The sequence below is a fragment of the Vombatus ursinus genome, unplaced genomic scaffold (assembly GCF_900497805.2).
Source record: "Vombatus ursinus unplaced genomic scaffold, bare-nosed wombat genome assembly UNPS02015406.1, whole genome shotgun sequence".
NCBI classification, from domain to species: Eukaryota; Metazoa; Chordata; class Mammalia; order Diprotodontia; family Vombatidae; genus Vombatus; species Vombatus ursinus.
In genome coordinates, this window is record NW_020955184.1 from 1,884,539 (window position 1) to 1,903,831 (window position 19,293).

At 33.9% G+C, this 19,293-nt stretch overlaps 1 protein-coding gene across 1 annotated transcript in view; it reads left to right on the forward strand.

The window, feature by feature from the left end:
• The window catches only part of SLC25A21 (solute carrier family 25 member 21), a 704,781-nt gene that overhangs the window by 627,731 nt on the left and 57,757 nt on the right, over positions 1-19,293 (forward strand). The window contains exons 5-6 of the mRNA XM_027847443.1: positions 5,562-5,621; positions 8,296-8,403. Of these exons, the coding sequence (XP_027703244.1) occupies positions 5,562-5,621; positions 8,296-8,403 (168 nt within the window). The remainder of the gene's footprint in view (positions 1-5,561; positions 5,622-8,295; positions 8,404-19,293) is intronic.

A 19,293-nucleotide genomic window follows, 5' to 3' on the forward strand; every position in this document is an offset into this window, starting at 1 on the left:
AAGAAAGAAAGAAAGAAAGAAAGAAAGAAAGAAAGAAAGAAAGAAAGAAAGGAAGAAAGGAAGGAAGAAAAGAAGGAAGGAAGGAAGGAAGGAAGGAAGAAAGGAAGAAGGAAAGAAGGAAAGAAGGAAAGGAAAGGAAGAAAGGAAGAAGGAAAGAAAGAAAGGAAGGAAGAAAGAAAGAAGGAAAGAAAGAAAGAAGGAAAGAAAGGAAGAAAGAAAAAAGTATTAATGAACTAAATATTCAATTAGAAAGATTAGAAGACCAACAAATAATCAAGCCCAGAATAAGCACAGAGGAGGAAATTGTGAATATTAGAAGAGAAATATATAAATTTGAAACACAAAAACTATAGAACTAAGAGAGAAGAAAACCAAATCACTAGTATCAAAATTGAAAAAAATTTATATACCTCTAATGAAATCAAAGCAACTATTAGGAATTATTTGCCCAACTCTATGCCAATAAATGTAACAATTTAAGAAAAATGGAAGAATATTTACAAAAATATAAACTGCTTAAATTAGCAGAAGAGGAAATAGAATATCTAAATAAATCTGTTTTAGAAAAAGAAATTGAACAAGCCATAAATGAGCTTCCTGAGAAAAAATGTCAGGACCAGATGTATTTAAAAGTGAATTCTATCAAATATTTAACAATCAACTAATTCCAATATTAAATAAATTATTTTGAATAATAGGCAAAAAAAAGGAGTCCTAACAAGCTCCTTTTGTGAAATAAATATGGTGCTGATACTTAAAATGGAAGAGCAAAAACAGAAAAGAAAAAATATAGACCAATTTTCCTAATGAATATGGATGCAAAAATCCTAAATAAAATTCTACCTAGGAGACTACAACAATATATCACAAAGATTAATTAATATATTAATATATAGAACTTATATTAATATATGTCATATATTAAACCATCCCTGCATTGCTGGCATAAATCTCACTTAGTTGATTATATCAATAACAAAAGCAACAAAAATTACATGATTATATCAATAGATACAGAAAAAGCTTTTAAGAAATACAACACTCATTCCTATTAAAAATACTTGAAAGCATAGGTATGAATGGACTTTTTCTTAAAATGATAAGAAGTATCTACCTAAAATGATCAGCAAGCATTATTTATAACAAGAATAAGCTAGAAGCTTTCCCAGTAAGATCAAGAGTGAAACAAGGATGCCCATTATCACCAATATTATTCAATATTGTATTAGAAATGCTAACAATATCAATAAGAGAAAAAAAGAAATTGAGACAATCAAAATGGACAATGAGGTAATAAAACTACCTCTTTTTTGCAGATAATGGATGATGTACTTGGAAAACCCTAGAGATTTAACTGAAAAGCTAGTTGAAACAATTAATAATTTTAGCAAAGTAGCAGGACATAAAATAAACCCATATAAATCATCAGCATTTCTATATATCACCGACAAATACATGCAAGAAGAGATAGTGAGACTCCATTTAAAATGACCATAGACAGCAGAAAATACCTGCCAAGTAAAACTCAGTAACTACATGAACATAATTATGAAATACTTTTTATACAAATAAAGTCAGATTTAAATAATTGGAAAAATATTAATTGTGCATGAGTGGGCAAAGCCAATATATTAAAAATGATAATTCTACTTAATTTTCTTATTCAATGCCATCCCCATTAAATTATCTAAAAAGTATTTTATTGAGCTGGGAAAAAATAATAGAATTAATTTGGAAGAACAAAAGGTCAAGAATATCAAAAGAATTAATTTAAAACATTAATGAAAACATAAAATGGGGGAGTTAGCAGTGCCAGATCTTAAACTATATTAAAAGATGATAAATATCAAAATGGGGCAGCTAGATGGTGCAGTGAAGTCCAGGCTAGAGTCAGGAAGACTGGAGTTCAAATGTGGCCTCAGACTCCAGTTTGTGTGAGCCTGACCAAGTCACTTAACATTGTCTCAGTTTCCTCATCTGTACAGTGGAGAAGGAAACAGCAAACCATTTTACTATGGTTGCCAAGAAAACCCCAAATGAGGTCATAAAGAGTTGGACGCAACTGAAATGACTGAACAACAACAACAAAAAAAAACAATTTTAACTATCTAGTACTGGCTAAGAAGTAAAAAGGTGGATCAGTAGAACAGAGTAGACACACAGTACACAGTAGTAAATGAGTAACCTTTTGTTTGACAAATGCAAATGATATGATCATATGACCAGAAGATATGATCAATTTGGAGAGTTTAGGGAAGCATGAAAAGATTTGTATAAATGGATGCAGAGTGAAGTAGCAGAACCAGTAAAACAATATATACAATAATTGAATATACACATTATTGAAGTCAATAATGTAAATGAGAAGTTCATTAAAATAAAGCCACAGTCTGTAACTATAATGACCAATCTAGGTCCCAGAGAAAAATTAAAGAAAAGAACCTCTCTTTTTTCCTTGCAGATATGGAGGACTAAATAGACAGAATGGTGAACATTATGCTACATACAGTTTACTATTTCGATTTTGCTTGACTGCTTTTCTTTGTTAGAGAGTGAGGTTTCCCTTGGTTGAGTTTCAGGGAGGAGGCGAGAGAGAAGAACAAGCATCTATAAATGACTTTGGTATAAAAAGAGAAGTTATCAACAAAAAATTTTTTAACAAGTTTAAAGAAAGATATAGACAATAATTAAATAGGATTAACAGGCATAATGACATCTGCATTTGTGGAGAGTACCCATAGTGATAATAATAGATTTGACAAAGTAGAAAGATTTCATTTCATTAAAAGGTTGGACGGGACAAACATTATCCCTGGTTTATAGAGCCATCCAGAAATATAATAAGGTTATGAAAGAGTGAGAAAAGAAAAAAAAATACACCTACACATACATAAAACCATATACAAAACTTTGCACTATATTAAAATAGTAACAATATCATTTGATTCAAGTTTGTAACTCAATGAAAATATTGAAATAATACTTTAATTTGTCTTTCCGTATTCCAAATTATTAAGTTTTTGTGACATCTTAACTATTACTTCAGGAGGAAGTTTGTCATGATGATTTGAGTTACTGTGGAAAATCTGGGGGAAAAGTACACCAAAGTAAACAAAAGGACTGAATTGAATTATGTAACTGTTTCACTGATAAAGGATACCCAGATAATCAAACAAGGCAGAGTTCTTGTTCAAAATAATAGTTGCTTTGTTTTTGCAAAGTAATATATTCATCTCTATAGAAATTTGCATACACAAATAAAATAAATTGTCACATTTATTCTCCTGATGTAGTTCTTCTTGATACTAAATATGGTAAAGAATTTGAACTTTGAGGGGATTTAGATTTATCAAAGTTGAGCACTCTTTTTAGTTAAGAAAAAAAGTTGAGGTTTACCAAACTGAGTAAGTTTCTACTGATATAGTGGGAAAAGTATGCTGCCAGAACAATGATTAACAGATGAACTTTTGGGCAACTGTACATTGTGTCTGGATACCAGACATCTTGTTTCAAGTACATTTTACCTGAAAATTACTAAGGCATGTGGTAAGCTTTTTAAGTATAACTTGGATTTAAATGCCTACTTGCCAGATGGACAGCACTAGTTTTTAGACACAATATATGAAAATACTCATTTTAAAGATGTTTATCTTTATATTTATTACTATAATAATTTTAAATCATAAACTATTTCATTAAATAGCATCAAATGTAACTTGAATAAAACAGTGTGACATGTTTGATTTTTAAGAATCTTTTGTTATCAATTGTTTTGAAAAAAAATTAACAATGTGAAATGGAAGTGATGATTAATTGTGCTCTACTTTTGAGACTTGAACTCCAGCTTATACTTTTTTTTTCTTAGGTACATTTTGGAATGTAAGCTCCTTGAGGACAGAAATTGTCCTGATTGCTTGCATCCTTAGCTCATAGCACAGTGCCTGGCACATATTAAATGCTAAATAAATCTAAGCAATCTTACATAAGAGTCATTCTAATTCAAAAGTTAAGACAGGGTCAAAGAATTAAATACCAAGTGGCCAACTCCTTGATGATAAATCTGTTTGAGATTAGCTAAGTCACTCCTTGGAAACACAGACTGTTGCTGGGACCAGACTTTAAGCCTTTCTAGCATGTTAGTACCTTCTAGACCTTGCAGTCCACTGGCATAATGTTCGAGAACCCATGGCCACTTCCACACCCTGATAAGACCTCAGAATGGAAATCTCTCTCTCTCTCTCTCTCTGTCTCTCCGTCTCTCTCGCTGTCTCTCTTTCTCTCCATATACGCACATGTATGTATGCATATGTATTTCTCTTTTTTTTTTTTTTTTGGCTTTTTGGTGAGGCAATTGGGGTTAAGTGACTTGCCCAGGGTCACACAACTAGTAAGTGTCAAGTGTCTGAGGCTGGATTTGAACTCAGGTCCTCTGGACTTTAAGACCATAGCTATATCCACTATGCCACCTAGCTGCCCCCTATGTATTTCTATATGTATAGTTTCTTGCTCGGTCTATAGCATACAATATAATAAAGTAGGACATATTTTCAGGTCAGGTTATACATCTTTTAAGGATCTCATTAGAAAATGAAATTAGGGTCCAAAAAACAGCTTTTAAGAGTAGTACATAGTGCAGCAGACATCCTGAATGTATCTACCCTAACCCCAAGAATTAATTGTGTTATGTGCTAGGAGTTAAAAATTTGAGGATTGTTGCCCCAAATAGAAAATTCATGGGCTAAACAGTTGGTTGGAACTATATATGGAAGTTGATTTAAGAAGAAATTACATTATTCACTTTCTATTGAAGTCACACTCATCATTTCTGTCATCTTCATAGGAGTTTGTAGAGTCTCCACCTTTGAAGATCTTAAGTCAATCAATACATAATTTTCTTTGTAATGTAGTTTAAGTGAAATCCTACTTGAAGGCGGGACCTTAGATCTGCACAGACATATTTAGATCTTCACTATCCCCAAACATTCATTGAGTTCATGACAATATTCTTGGAATAGTAGGGAAACATAAATAGTGTTGACTTAATTTTAATTAATTAATTATTTTTATTTATTTATGTAATTTATTAATGTAATTAAGGCACAGAGGTGGATTTTTACATACATTGGTTAGAAACTTGAGCATTCATAGGGAAAGCAGTTCATTTACAAAACATAGAAGACCAAAGATTTTAGGTCTGTAAGCCTATAATTTTGAATCACTACCACAAAAAGAAGTCTACTGATGTCCAAACTGAAAATGGTCATGGTAAATGGAAGCTGAATGGTTCATTTACTGCCATAAAGGATTCCATTAGTTATTTTGCAGGTTATGATAGAATTTGAAAATGTGAATGTTAGGGTAAGATCCAAATGGCTATTACTCAAAAACAGACTATAAATTGGAAGTCTTGTGGCATATTTCATATGAAATAGCACATCATTTTAAGGTACTGATTAATTTAATATCTTATTGGAAGAAGTACAACCTGAAGTTTAATTCATTTCAGTGTCTTATTGGGAGAAAAATTTTTTACCAATCTCTGTTATTGTTTCATTTTACAGTTTTTTGCCTTTGAACAGTATAAGAAATTACTTGGATATGTGTCATTGTCGCCAGGATTGGTAAGTAAGAGTGTTTACTGTACTCTTGTGACTGTTATTTCATAAAACAAAATCTAAAACAAGATAATTTTTTGATTCTTAAAATTTAGCTGCTAAAAATATGAAGGCTAGTTATTCAATGTTGAGTATTTTGTTAAAAATCATCTCTCTACTAATTTATAATTTCAATTCTAGAAACAAACCTATGATAATAAGATGTATAGGAAAGCTTGCATGAATATGACTCAATAATGCAAAATACAGTATTTATGTAAAAACCTTAAAAACACATGTACTTTTACATTGCAGATGTGTGTGTGTGAATGGTCATACATAAACATGCTTTTATTTTTAGCCTTTATTTCACTCGTAATAAAAATGGTACTTTGAGATTTGGGGATTCTAGAATGAAATTAGTTTGTAAAATAATGATTACAAGAGCTTTTTGAGAAATGACTAAAACACTATTTTAATACTTAATTAAAATTGTGATTTTAAACTCTTCTAATCTGGCCTCAGATACTTAGTAGTTTGTGGCCCTGGGTAAGTCACCTAACCTCTGTTTGCCTCAGTTTCTTCAACTGTAAAACTGGAATAATAATAGCACCTACCTCCCAGGGTTGTTGTGAGGACCAAATGAGAGAGTATGTTTTTTTTTGAAAGTACTTAATACAGTGCCTGAGACATAATAGGTGCTATATAAATGGGTATTCCCTTCCCTTCCTCTTTCTGCCTATCTCCCACTGTTCCCTTTTTTCTCTCTTGGATTTTGGTGTCTTTGCTACAAATGAAATTAATGTAACTGATACACACACAAGTCCTAAAGGAATAATCTTCCCACAAATATGTGAGAAGCAATACAATAGAATGGAAAGGGTGATGAATTTAAAGTCTGATAACATGGATTTGAATCCTAGCTCTGACAGTTATAGCTCTGATACATACACACATGCATATGTAAATATGTGTATATGGGTATTTTTATACACATAAACACATAATCTGACAGAAACATAGGTATCAACCAAAGACAAGCCAAGATGGTAGAACTTCCCACTAAGTGATCCTAGAGGTAGTTATTGTCAAGAGAAGTAGTTAATACAATGTGAGGATATACTTAGACAACCTCAGATAATCAATTAAAAAACTTGTTGAAACAGTTAGTAACCTTATTCAGGATATAAAATAAACCCAAAGTGTTTCTACATATTACCAACAAAACCCAACAGGAAGAGATAGAGAAATTCTATTTAAAATAACTGCAGACAGTATAAAATACTTGGAGCCTACCTGCCAAGGCAGACCTAGGAACTATATGAACACAATTACAAAACACTTTTTCACACAGATAAAGACAGATCTAAAGAGCTAAAAAATTGGAGAAACATTGATCACTCACGGATAGGCCAAGCCAATATAATAAAAATGATAATTCTACAGAGAGAGAGAGTGAGAGAGAGAGAGAGAGAGAAAATCAATAAAACTGGACACTGAAGAGAAACTGCTACTGAAAATGAGAAAATAATACTTGAAGTCATAAATTTGGAGGTAGAAGGATCTTTAGGGTCATCTAGTCAAACCCCTTCACTTTATAGATAAAAAAAACTGAGGCCCAGAGAAATTGAATGATTTGCCCATGATTTCACAGATAGTAGTAAATGGCAGATCCAAAATTTGAATCTAGTACCTCTGATGCAAATCTGCCATATTTTCTTCTATATTATGTTGCTGCAAGCGAGAGTGAATTAGGTGGTTTTTCACTTTTCATAGATGTTCATTTTGTATAATGTAAAATTGGCAACATTTCTGTTGATCTTTCTGAAATGAAAAATTGCAAAGATACACATACATTTACTTTATTTATTAAATCTGTCTCTTGAATGTATTTTATTACATATAATTTCAAAGATTTGTAATAACAAATAAATATTGTGCATGGAAAGTGTTTACGCAAAAAACTCTACCTTCCTATGACAGAAATTCTCAACAGCTAACATTGCTATTTCCCCTATAACTATTCTTTTGTAAAATTTCTAGTTTTTAGTTTCATGCTATAGGAAAACTCAACTATTCCTGATTTAATATTTTATCAGGGTTCTAAAAACTAAGGCAATCAAATGAAAATGGATATTTTTTTTCAAATTAGTGAAACTTATATTGTTAGCATAACAATATTTAATTTTTACATATGAATATTGTCACTATGGATACATTCTTAAATATTTCTAACTAATCTGTAGATTACCTAAATTCTGAGTAAAAAACAAAACAAAACAAAAAAACACTTTATTTTGGCTCTGCTATTTAAGCCCTGAAAAGTATATTTAAATAAATGTTTAAAAATGAAGTTCTCTCTTTATAAGTTCAAAATCTAATGAAATTGAATATAAGGTCATATGTTAACATACATCTTAAATCAGTAATGTGGCCTTTTTCTTGGATAATGGAAAGAAATTGTTGTTGATAGACTTGACATTTTATTTTGAATTTTTAGAATGTGGTTTGTGGCTTCTGTAATTTCTTCGTCATGAATTGTCAGCATCCAATCAAGGACTAAAGCTGTTTAGTAATGGTATACTGTCTATTTGTGTAGATCTCTTCATATTCATCACAACATTTAGCTGCAGGATATAGTGATTTCACATGGTACAAATAATAACTTGTTTTAAAATATTGATTTATTTAATTTTTTTAGGCATTTGCTGTTGCAGGATTGGGATCTGGAATAACAGAAGCTATTATAGTTAATCCTTTTGAGGTTGTAAAAGTTGGTTTGCAGGCCAATCGGGATATATATGCACAGGTAATAATTTTTAATACTGTTAGAGAATAATGAAGGCTAATTTTTAGAGGATATATAAAGATATTTCTTTCTCTCTCAAAATGATGGTGTCACTATAAATTATTGTCAAGGAAGCTGCCCAAAGAAGAATTGAATCTTTCTTCAAGTAAAGAGTTAACCAAAATTCAGTGGGTTCTAATGAACAAATGTGTTTGTGCATGTTGATTTTTTAAAAGTTGTAACATAATTGATTATGACTTCTTTTGAAACAGTTTCTCAATTTTTGGCAAAACTCCTGCATATACTATAGCAATCTGGTATAAGCCATTGAAGAGATAATATGATTGAACTTATTTTTTAAAGTTATGAAACAATTTCAAAAGTTATATGCTATTGATTTTCACCCCAAGAAAAACAGATATCTATGTAATACTGCCAGATATTGTTATAGAGTTGACCACGAAGTACTTGATCTTTTTTTGCTCCATCCTCCCTTCTGAAAAAGAGTGGAGCTGAATCCTTCCCAAGCATAGCCTGTCCTCTCCCTATGGGGTGGTTTAGGGAGAGATCTTTTCTTCAGTCACTGTACCCTTTTCTTTGCTTCCCTACCCTTTAGAGATAATATGATACACCCAATTACAAAATTAGCTTGCTTTTAGCCTAGGGGCAATATAATGACCCTCAGTTCCACATAGTCCCTTTCCCTGACTATTTATAGAATTTGAATCAAATGAAGTTATTAAAACAATCACAGTAGCTCCAAGCCCCCAGTTAGGATTTTTTCCTAACATTCAGGCATCAGTTTGGCTCTCTGTCCCAATTTAAATTTTGCAGATTTTCAGCTAACACTGGTTTCTTCCATTTCCATTTTCTCAGTTTATACTAAATATGTAAGACTGGCCCCAGGTTTCTTTATATATGAAGTAAAATTAGGATGCAGGAAATAATTAGGTAACGTAACTGAGAAGAGTATAAAATACCTCTTAGTAGACAGGCTCAGTGAGGGGAAGCCAGAAAATGAACTTCCCTTAGTCCTTGAAGTGGAGTTTTCAACCATCAACCTCAATGTGAGTTCTTTATTCCAAGATGTTCACCTCTATATCTCCCTTCCCTTGGAGTTCAGCTTTCTATCCTTTCCCTTTCTTCACCTATTGCTCTTGTGCCATTACTTCTCTCCAATTCATATTGTTGTTGCCTTCTCTTCCTACTATTACTGTTCAACTCATGTAATTCCAGGTCCTTCCTCTCAGTCTGATCTCTTCCAAAACTCTCATAAGTGACTTAAGACCACCTTCAACTCAAAAAGAGCCAAAAATCATTTTCATGGTCGAGAGAAAATGCTTTTCTCCAAATCTCAGAAATCCCATCAGTTCTCAGACCCACTTTTGCCTCTAAGATAAATATGATGGAGAGAAGGTTATAAAGCCTTGTGTAAATATCCCCATCTAAACATAGATTAGATCTCAACATTTTTATTGATATGTAAGGCCCCATGTAAACAGCCTCCTTTCCTGTGAGCTGATTTTACTAAAAGCTAAAACTAGGGCAGGGTGATGGGGACTTTGCCCAAGTCAGGGGATGTAAACAATTTTTCAGCTGCTTTAAGGAATTAAGACAGAGCCAGAGGAGCTATGGAAGATTGAAGCCATGATGAAATTGGGACAGATTCAGGGAGTTTCTCTTGGGAAACAGGGAATAATTGATTTATCTGTGCTTTGGTTTAAGTTCTGTCACAAGAAGTTCAGTGGGCAAAGAAGGATAGAAGCCAGATGTAGCTCTGACATCTGATGGAACTTGTGTTCAAGTTCAGCCTAGGTTTAGGGAAGGAGACTTTAATCCCTTCATCAGTTCACATAGTGTTATAGTATCCCAAAGTTGCCTTTTCTCAGTGTTTCTAGATTATTCTTAGTCCATAGTAAATACACTGCTATCAGTCACTAGTTTCAGGGACACTATTAGAATGCCAATGAGAAGTTTAAATGCTCTGCCCCTTTGAAGTTCATATACTCATCCTCTGATCAAGGGAAGTAGGCAGTAACAGAGGTTCATCTCTCCCCCCCTCCCCCACCCCACTTGCCAGGGATTTCTTTTTAAAGACTTAGGCTGGCCCAATATTCAAATACTGGGTTCTGAATTGGATTGCTAATTTATATAAGACCCACAGGGTATGATGGAGTCTCACTAGGAAATCTCAATATATTTCCCATCCAGTATAATTTCATCCAATAGCATTCACATTTAACCAAGGACTAGTTTAATATCCTTGATTGATTGGTTGATTGATTGCATACATAGAGGTGTTCTGCTTGATAGAGGAATTAGGTTGTAATCTTATTAGTTAATTCAATTGAGGTGTGAGGTAGCTGATTGATTTAATTGATCACACTTTGATACTTACTGTGAGCGTTGGTTGCCTGATTGCAATTGCCACCCATTGTTAATAGTTCTACCCTCTGGGTACCCTCCCCACTACTAGTTATCATGACTTTCCCCCATACACTTAAAATTGTTACTTCTAGCAGATAGCAGCTAGGTACCTATAAAATCATATCTGCATTACAAATATGTTACAATTCCTGATACTCCTAGACCATTCCAAAATCCCTTCCAATTCCTAAATAAAGTATTTCAATATATGTCTAACTCTCCTTCAATCTTTAGATTACCACTATTTCAGTCAGTCTATAATCTCTGCCCCACCTCCTTCATTTCCAGTGCCAGCATCTTGGCTAATGTATTAAAATTCACAAGGAGTAAAGAAAACCAGTTTCTAAATCAAATATGCTTGACCTTCTGCTTGGAGCAAAGTAATCACAACCTTGTCATGCCATGGTTTTGTTCAATGGGTATGAAAAAATGTTCAAATAGTATTGGAATAGGCCCATATTTTCACCTATCCTTCATACTAAACCTAAGCAACATTCTATTTTGCTTTGGCATCTTTGGAAGTTTTAGCTTGGTTGGTCTATTTATTTATTTTTTGGGGGGTATAAATTTGTCTTCCCAATCTTGCCAAACAACTTTGTGTTTTCTGACAAGGTATATACTTTCTTTATATGTGCACAAATACCAGAATCTTCTGCTTCTAAGGCAAATTGTGTTTCATTGGTACATAATCTACTAGTCTACAAAATGTCAGATGACTCTGGCTATGATCTTCCTCACAACTGACACATTGTTAAAGTGTTTTCATGTCTTTGTATTATTTATGACACTGTTAATAAGTTGTATAGCTAGTAACACATCGGTTTGTCTACAACAATAAGACTAGGGGGCATTGAGAGAGAAAATTTATGGGAAAAGAGGTATATGTAGTTTATTAAGTATGGTTGAGGACTTAAAACTAACTGATTAATTATTGAAATTTTGCATTTCTATTAAGTTATGAAGAAATCTCCCACTTCCATGCCTTTTTAAGGGTAGTTCTCTATGCCAGGAATGCATCTGTCCTCATGCTCACCCCTTAGAATCCCAAGAGCAACTCATGCCCCACCTCCTTCACAAGACCTTTTAGGTGCCACTCCAAGGTATTATTGCTCTCTCCTGCTTCTAATTACTTTGTATTATTTTAAATATACTTTGTATTTATTTGCTTGTCTGTTTAGATGCTATATTCCTTCCCTAGCATATAACCTTCTTGAGGCTCCTTCTTAAAACATTTTTGTATATATGGGTCCTTTTCTTCTTTCTTTGATGTCTAGGCTTGGTTGTGATAAAACTGGGTCAAAGGGTATGCACAGTTTAGTGACTCCTTTTTTTTCCGTATCTTTGCCAATCTGTTGGGTATGAGGTAAGAACTCTAGAGTAATTTTTTTTGCATTTCTCTAATTAGTAGTGATGGAAGTGTTTTTGAATATAGCTATTAATACCTTAAATTTCTTCCTTTGAAAGCTTCCAATAAAAGGAAATTTGCCAGAAAGGCCTCATGTAGGAGTTGGTACTTGCCATAAGCTTAGAAGGGGAATAGGGATCAAAGAAGCTAAGGTAAAGAAAGGAGTACATCCTAGGCATGAAGTGATGGTGTATTCAAAAAGGCAGAGGTAGGAGATAGAATACTGTGTATGGAGGACAATAAATGGGATAATTGGGCTAAAATGTAGTCATGAAAGTATACTGAAATATGAGGACCTGAAAGGGTATAATGTGCAATAAGGCTGAGCTAGATCTAGCTATGTCTATAAATATATGCATGTAGATATATGTGTATACATGTATATATACATATATGTGTGTACATGTATATATACATATACATATGTATATGTATATATGTATGTTTCTGTATGTATCTATTTTGCTGTTGTCACAGGATCACAGTAAATATTTGACATCAGATTCGAACTCAATTCTTCCTGACTCCAGGCCTGGCATTCTATCATTCTATCCACTGTGACACCTAGCTGATGTGTGTGTATGTATGTATAGCATAGCATAATACTTTGTATGTGGTAGGCACATGATAAATATTTGCTCTTATCTGTTGGTCAAGTTTGATCTGAATTGCTTGCTTGAATTACTTTATATAAGCCCAGAACAAAATGAGTGAAATAGTTGTTGTTTTTTTTTAAGTTCATGACTACTCCAATCATTGAACAAAGGGAGATATTGGAAGTAATTTTATATATTTTAAAAAGTCTATTGCACTGTATATAAATAATTTGAGTAGCCAGCATCAATAGCGTATCAGTATACATCAGTATACAAGTTGAATTTTTTTTTCTTATTCAGTACATGAAATGCTGCCTGAGAACTACTCAGCAGCAGGTGAAGTGCATTTCTCCCATCTATGATCCTTCCTGACATTAGGATGAATCATAATGATTAAGTTATTAGCCAATTACACTTTTAATCATAATGATTAAGTTATTAGCCAATTATACTTTTCATTAAAATTTACTAAAAAAAAAACCCCTATAGTCTTCCATATAACTCTATTAAGAACCACAATTCTTCACTCAGAATCAAAACTTTAGAGTGTTTTACCATTATAGAAGCTTTCTCATGCTGCTTTTTAAACAATACTACAGTGGGAGTGGCCCAGATGACAGAAAAAAAAGGTAGGGAGTCACCTCAGTTCTCCCAAATTCCCCTCTTAACAATTTTAAATAACACTTAAAAATGAATTCTGGAGTAGCAGAACAATTTTCCAGCCCAAGACAACTTAGAAGATTGCTAGGAAAGGTCTGTCACATCCAGGTGAGAGTGGAGCACAGTCCAATACAAGCTGCATCCCAGAAAATCAGCAGCAGGTTTTGGGGGCAACTGAATCAGCAGCAGCAGCAGCGGCAGCTTCTGGAGTTCTAAGCCCACCGACAGTAAGGGAGTCAGAAAACTAATGAGAAGAAGATTATGGAATCTTTTTGCTGGCACAAGATGCAGGACTTGGTTGCATAGCTCATATTTGGATTTGGGTTGAAGTCCTGGATTGCAGTTCCAGGCTGAAGAACAGCATTAGCATATCAGAGCTTGTGGCAGCAGGAGAACAGGGGCCCTGGTCACATTTCTGGGGCAAAAAAGAGTACTTGTTGTTGCTCACAGACCAGTAGAGTAGCAAACATACCTCTCCTTAGACCATAGCACCTCGGGAGAACTGAAAATTTATAGAGCCCCAGAACTAACTCTGAAAACAACTGCACAAGAAAACCTGAAGATTGAGACAGTGCCCCCTCCACCTCAGTAGGAGAGCCTATCTTTAACATAAAGTTAAAAGTCAAGTCAAGGAGGGGGATGAGTAAATAAGAAAAAAAACTGATTATAGAAAGTTACCATGGTGACAGAAAAATCAAGACACACACTCAGAAGAAGAAAACAAAGTCATAATTACTATATCCAAAGCCTCAAAGAAAAAGGTTAATTGGTCTCAGTCCCAAAAAAGAATTCCTGGAAGAGCTCAAAAATAATTTTAAAAATCAAATAAGAGATGTAGAGGAAAAATTAAGAAAAGAAATGACAGTGATACAAGAAAATTATGAAAAAAAGAGTCGACAGCTTAAGGAGGCACAAAAAAAAATACTGAAGAAAATACCTTAAAAAACATAATAGGCCAAATGGGAAAAGAAGCACAAAAAATCCTCTGAAGAGAACTCCTTAAAAAGCAAAATTGGCAAAATGGGGGAAAAATATACAAAAATTAACTGAAGAGCTGCTTAAAAAGTAGAATTAACCAAATGGAAAAGGAGATAAAAAGTCTCAATAAAAAAAAATAATTCTTTAAAAATCAGAATTGGGCAAGTGCAAGCTAATGACTCCATGAGACATCAAGAAACAATAAAACAATCAAAAGAATGAAAAAAAAAGAAAATGTGAAATATCTCATTGGAAAAAACAACTAACCTAAAAATAGATTGATAGATTGAGGAGAGATAATTTGAGAATTAATTGGACTACCTCAAAGCCATGATCAAGAAAAGAGCCTAGACATAATCTTTCAAAAAATTATCCAAGAAAATTGCCCTGAGGAGGCAGAGTCAAGATGGCAGAGTAGAAGCAGTGACTTGCTTGAGCTCTCCCTCAAAATCCTCCAAATACCTGTAAAAAATAGCTCTAAACAAATTCTAGAGGAGCTGAACCTACAAAAAGACAGGGTAAAACAAATTTCCATCCCAAGACAACCTGGATTGTTGATGGGAAAGGTCTTTTGTGCCAGTTGGGAGAGGAGTGCAGTTCAGTGTGGGCTGGGCCAGCAAAGACAGGGCCCCAGCAAAGACAGAGCCCCAACAAACCTGGAGCAGGCCTCAGGGGACTGAATCATGGGACAGCTGTGGTAGTTTCTAGATTTCTCAACCTCAAATGCCAAAGAAAACTTAAAAGGTCAGTGGGAAAGGTCTACCAGACCTGGGTGAGAGAGAAGTGTGTTCTGGTCCAAGCCTTGGCCCAGCCTCAAAGCAATGGTGTCAGCAGCTTCTTCTGGAGCTCTTGGCCCACATGTGGTGAGGGTATCAAGCAACTGATCAGAAGGGGATTGCAGGGGTGTCTTTGCTGGCACAGAGGCAGGATTCTCTTGCTTTGCCCATGATTGGATCTGGGTCACAGTCCTGGGTGGCTATCCTGGGGTGAGGAGGAGCACTGGTGTGTTGGAGCTTGTGGCAGCAGTGGAGAGAGAATCTTCCTCACAGTTCTAAGGCAGAATAGAGTGCTTGTGGTCACTCATAGACCAGAGCACAGGCCAGGAAAGGAGTAAACACCTCACTCTTGATCTTACCACCTTGGGAGAACTGAAAATATACAGGTTCCTAGAAATACCTCTAAAAACAACTGCACAAAACCCCTGAAGCTTGGGACAGTACACCCTCCACACTGGAAGCAGACCCCTACCTTAACAAAGAGTTTAAAACTCAGGTGATTGGCTGGGAACATGAGCAAACAGTGTAAAAAAAAAGTCAGACCATAGAATCTCTTTGGTGACAAAGAAGACCAAAACATACAACTAGAAGAAAACAACAGAGTCAAAGCTCCCACATCCAATGCCTCCAAGAAAAATATGAATTGGTCTCAGGACATGGAAGAGCTCAAAAAGGATTTTGAAAAGCAAGTAAGAGAAGTAGAGGAAAAATTGGGAAGAGAAATGAGAGTGATGCAAGAAAATTAGGAAAAATGAGTCAACAGCTTGCTAAAGGAGGCCCCCAAAAATACTGAAGAATCACCTTCCCAGCAAAACTGAGTTTAATCCTTCAGGGAAGAATGGATATTCAATGAAATAAAGGACTTTGAGAAGCATTCCTGATGAAAAGATGAGAGTAGAATAGAAAATCCGACTTTCAAATAAAAGATTCAATAGAAGCACAAAATGGTAAACAGGAAAGAGAAATCATAAGAGATTCAATAAGGTTAATCTGTTAACATTCCCACATGAGAAGGTGATATGTATAATTCCTAAGAATGTTATCATTAGGGAACTTAGAAGAAGTATACATAAACAGAGGGCATGAGTGTGAGTTGAATATGATGGGATGATATTCATAATACAACATTTAAGAAGAACATAAAAAGGTAAACATGAGCGAGAAATCGTTCATGAGAATCAATGAAAAATCAGTAAAGTAAAGCTGCTTACTTTTTTTTATGGAAAGGTGATACATGTATCTTCTATACACGTTATCATTATTGTGGCAGTTAGAAGGATCCTAAATAGAAAGATGGTATGGGAATTAATCAATTATGTTGGAATGATGTAAAAAAATGTATAGGTGAGAAAGAGGGATGCCCTGTGAAAAAAGAGAAGGAAAAGGAAGAATGGGGGAAGTTATCTCACATGAAAGAGGCACACAAGGAAAAGTTTTTACAATGGGGTGGGGAAATGGAGAGGAGGGGAGTGGAAAATACTTGAACCTCACTCACATCTAAATTGGTTTAAAGAGGGAATATAAATATATATATGTGTGTGTGTGTGTGTGTGTGTGTGTGTGTGTGTATAGGTAGATCAGGATCTCTATGTGTATACACATACATATATTCAATTGGTAATAGAAAACTATCTTGCCCCACAGAGAAATAGGAGGGAAGGGGGACAATAAAAAGGGGGACAGGTTGATAAAAGAGAGAAGAGATAAAAGAAGGCAGTGGTCAGAAGCAAAACAGACTTGAAGAAGGATAAAAATAGAGGATATATAGAAGAAAAAGGGATGGAAGGAAATACATAGTAATCATAACTGTGAATGTGAAAGGGATGACTCATCGATAAAATGAGTGAATAGCAGAATGGATTAGAAACCAGAACTCCAAAATATGTTGTTTACAAGAGACATTTGAAACATAGAGACACAGAGTTAAAATAAGGGGCTAGAGCAGAACCTATTATGCTTCAGTTGAAGTTAAAAAAAAACACAGGGGAAGCAATCGTGATGTCAGACAAAGCAGAAGCAAAAATAGACTTAATTAAAAGGGATAAATGGGGAAACTACATCTTGCTAAAAGGAACCAAAGACAATGAAATAATATCAATACTAAGCATGTATGTACCAAATGGCATAGAATCCAAATTCTTTTTAAAAATATTAAATGAATTATAGGAAGAAATAGAGAGTAAAACTATACCTGTGGGGGACCTTAACTTTTTCCTCTCAGAACTAGATAAATCTAACAACAAAATAAATAAGGAAAATATTAAGGAGAGGAATACAATTCCAAAAAAGTTAGATATGATAGACCTCTGGAGAAAACTGAATGAGAATAGAAAATTGAATGTTAACCGTACATGACAACGTCACGAAAACTGACCATGTACTAGGGCATAAATACTTCACAACCAAATGCAGAAAAGCAAAAAAATATTAAATGCACTATTTATAGACTATAATGCAATAAAAATTACATTTAATAAAGGACTATGGAAACAGATTAAAAGTTGATTGCAAACTAAAAATCTAATCCTAAAGAATGAATGGGTAAAAGAACAAATCATAGAATCAATAAATGATTTCATTAAAGAGAATGACAATGAGACAACATTCCAAAATTTGTGGGATGCAACCAAAGAAATATTTAGAGGAAAATTTTGATTTCTAAATGCATACATCAATATAAAAGTGAAAGAGTGGATCAATGAATTGAGCAGGCAATGAAAAAAACTAGAAAAAGAACAAATTAAAAATCCCCATCTAAAAACCAAAATGGAAATCTTTATAATCAAATGAGAGATTAATAAAATTTAAAGTAAAAAAAATTCAACTAATAAATAAAACTAAAATCTTGTTTTATTAAAAGAAAATAAAATAAGTAAACCATTTGGTTAGTTTGATTTTAAAAAAAGAAAGAAGAAAATCAAATTACTAGTATCAAAAAAAGGGTGAATGCACAAGCAATGAGAATAAAATTAAAACAATTATTAAGAGTTATTTTGTTCAATTATATTCTAGTAAAACTGACAATCTAAGTGAAATGGATGAATATTTACAAAAACATAAATTGCTCAGATGAACAGAAGAGGAAGTAGAATACATAAATAACCCTATCTTAGAAAAAGAAACTGAACAAGCTACCAATGAGCTCCCTAAGAAAATGTTCCCAGGAACAAATAGATTTACAAGTGAATTCTACCAAACATTTCAGAAAAACTAATCCTAGTATTATATAAACTATTTGAAAAAATAGATAAAGGAGTCCTACCAAATTCCTCTTATGACACAAATATAGTTTTAATTCCTAAACCAGGGAGAGCAAAAACAGAGAAAGTAAACTACAGACCAATTTCCTTACTGATATTGATGCAAAAATAAATAAATAAAATATTAGCAAAAATATATATCACAAAGATAATACACTATGACCAAGTGGGAATTCTACCAGAAATGCAGGGCTGGTTCAATATTAGTAAAACTATCAGACCCTTTTGACCCTGTCCCTCCTCAGAAGTATTTGCTTCTGATTACCCCCTTTTCCAATCTGCCCTCCTCTCTATCATCCCCCTACTCTCTTGTCCCCTTCCCCTCCTATTTTCCTGTAGGGTAAGGCAGATTTCCATACCCAAATGAGTGTGTATGTTATTCCCTCCTTAAGTCAAATCCTATGAGAATAAGATTCACTCGTTCCCTCTCAACTTCCCCCGTTTCCCCTCCACTGTAAGAGCCTTTCCTTTTCTGTTTTTTTGTGAGATAATTTACCCCATTCTACCTTTCCCTTTCTCCTTCTCCTAGTATAATCCTCTCTCACCCCTTAATTTTATTCTCCAGATATGACCCCTTCATCTTCAATTCACCCTGTACCCTCTATCTATCTATCTATCTATCTATCCATACATCCATCCATCCATCTATCTATCTATCTATCTATCTATATACACACACACATACATATAATTTTTCCCTCCAACTACCCTAACACTGACAAAAGTCTCATGAGTTACAAATATCATCTTTCCATACAGGAATGTAAACAGTTCAACCTTAATAAGTCTCTTATGATTTCTCTTTCTTG